Source organism: Colobus angolensis, unplaced genomic scaffold, assembly GCF_000951035.1.
Source record: "Colobus angolensis palliatus isolate OR3802 unplaced genomic scaffold, Cang.pa_1.0 Scaffold9, whole genome shotgun sequence".
Lineage (NCBI taxonomy): Eukaryota > Metazoa > Chordata > Mammalia > Primates > Cercopithecidae > Colobus > Colobus angolensis.
Window position 1 is genome coordinate 1,707,909 of NW_012122931.1, and position 1,773 is coordinate 1,709,681.

General features: G+C 51.3%; 1 protein-coding gene across 1 annotated transcript in view; it reads left to right on the forward strand.

The window, feature by feature from the left end:
* Window positions 1-1,773, forward strand: part of AK8 (adenylate kinase 8) — a 176,573-nt gene that overhangs the window by 30,651 nt on the left and 144,149 nt on the right. Inside the window, exon 5 of the mRNA XM_011931163.1 lies at window positions 639-707. Within this exon, the coding sequence (XP_011786553.1) occupies window positions 639-707 (69 nt within the window). The remainder of the gene's footprint in view (window positions 1-638; window positions 708-1,773) is intronic.

The window sequence follows — 1,773 nt, forward strand, 5'->3', positions numbered from 1 at the left end:
AGCCTTTGCCATTTCTGTGGTGTAGACACTCCCACCGTGGCCAATTTTGTTACCAACATGAGGTCACTGACTGTGGACTTGGGAAGAGATGGACACACTCGCCTCTGCTGGGTCTTGGAGCCAATCCCTTCCCACCTCCCACTGTCTGGGGTCCAGAGTCAGCAGGACACTGTCCCTTTCCTCTAAGAGCTTTACAACTTACTGGGGACACAGCCACATGGGCGGGCCATTAGAATGTGTGGTGGTTAGTGCAGTGACAGAGTTCTCCATCCAGGATGATGGAGCACGGGAAGTAGCACCAGCCTGGCCTGGGAGGATCTGGCAGGGCTTCCTGCAGGCTGGCAGTTGGGGCTGAGGCTCTGAGGGAGCCCTGAAGTTATTCAGGTGGAGGTGGGTGAGGGCATGTTGGGGCTTGGGCACAGGATAAGGTGAGTACACATGTGAGGGAGGCCCTCAAAGATGCTGGGGGTAGAAGAGAGTTCAAGGAAGGGGGTGCGGTGGGTGGAGGAAGGGCGGGGCCCGATGGTGGTCGGACCTTTCCCGAGGCCAGGGCGTTGGTGAGGGGTGTGTGCTGGTCTGTGTCCTGAGCTGCAGGATGCAGGTTCGGGCCATCATTCCGTGTGTCCTTTTTCCTTCAGACAATTCCCAGCACGCTTCTCATCCAACTGATTCAGGAACGCCTGGCGGAAGAGGATTGCATCAAGCGGGTAAGACTCCAGTGAGCTGGGGTTTTCGGTGCCAAGATAAAGGGGAGGGTGAAGGGTGTGTGTTCATCTCCAAGACCAGGGATGACCAGAGGCATGAGAGAAGGTAAGGCAGGCAAACGGGAGCTCCGTGAAGGTCGGTCTACAGACATGGATTTTGCTTTTGTGAAAGGAAAAGGAAGAGCGTGGAATTCATTGTATCAGTCAAGGTTCCTGTAGGAAATAGCCAGCCCACCCAAAGGGGTCACAGGAAAGCATTTAATGACAGGACAGTCACAGAAGCGTGGGAGGGTAAGGCAACCGGAGAGTGATGGTGAGGTGCCAGGGACTGGCATTGGCAGGAGACAGAATTAGGGGTACCCCAGACTCTCGCCTCCCGTCCTTTGATCTCCTGCCAGACCCAGTGAAGCCAAAGGGCAGGAATCCAGGTGAGCAGTACACTGAGGCCGGCCTCCCGGGGCACGAGGAGAGTGGAGTGGGCAGGGGAGGGCTCAGGAGGACAGCAGCAATACACCCGTCTACTGGGCAGTGATGGGCGCCACAGAAGGGCTTTGCACACTGACTCGTGTGTCCTCACAGGAACCCTGTTGGGTCACATCATTACTTCTCTCTTTTTATTTTATTTTATTGTATGTATGTATGTATGTATGTATGTATGTATGTATGTATGTTTGTATGTTTGAGACAGGGTCTCACTCTGTCACCCAGGCTGGACCCCAGTGGCATGATCGCAGCTCACTGTAGCCTCAACTTCCCAGGCTCAAGTGATTCTCCTGTCTCAGCCTCCTGAGTAGCTGGGACTACAGGCATGCATCACCACACCCAACTAATTTTTGTACTTTTTGTAGAGATAGAATTTCACTATGTTGCCCAAGCTGGTTATCGAACACCTAGACTCCTATATTTTTTTCTGAATTTAGAATTCTAGGTTAACAGTTTTTTTCTTTGAGCACTTTATAAATGTTTCACTTATAATTTTTTCTTTTTTCTTTTTTTGTAATTTTTAAAGGGCCATGCTAATATTCTCTGTATTGTTCTAATTTTAGTATATGTGCTTGCCAAAGCTAGC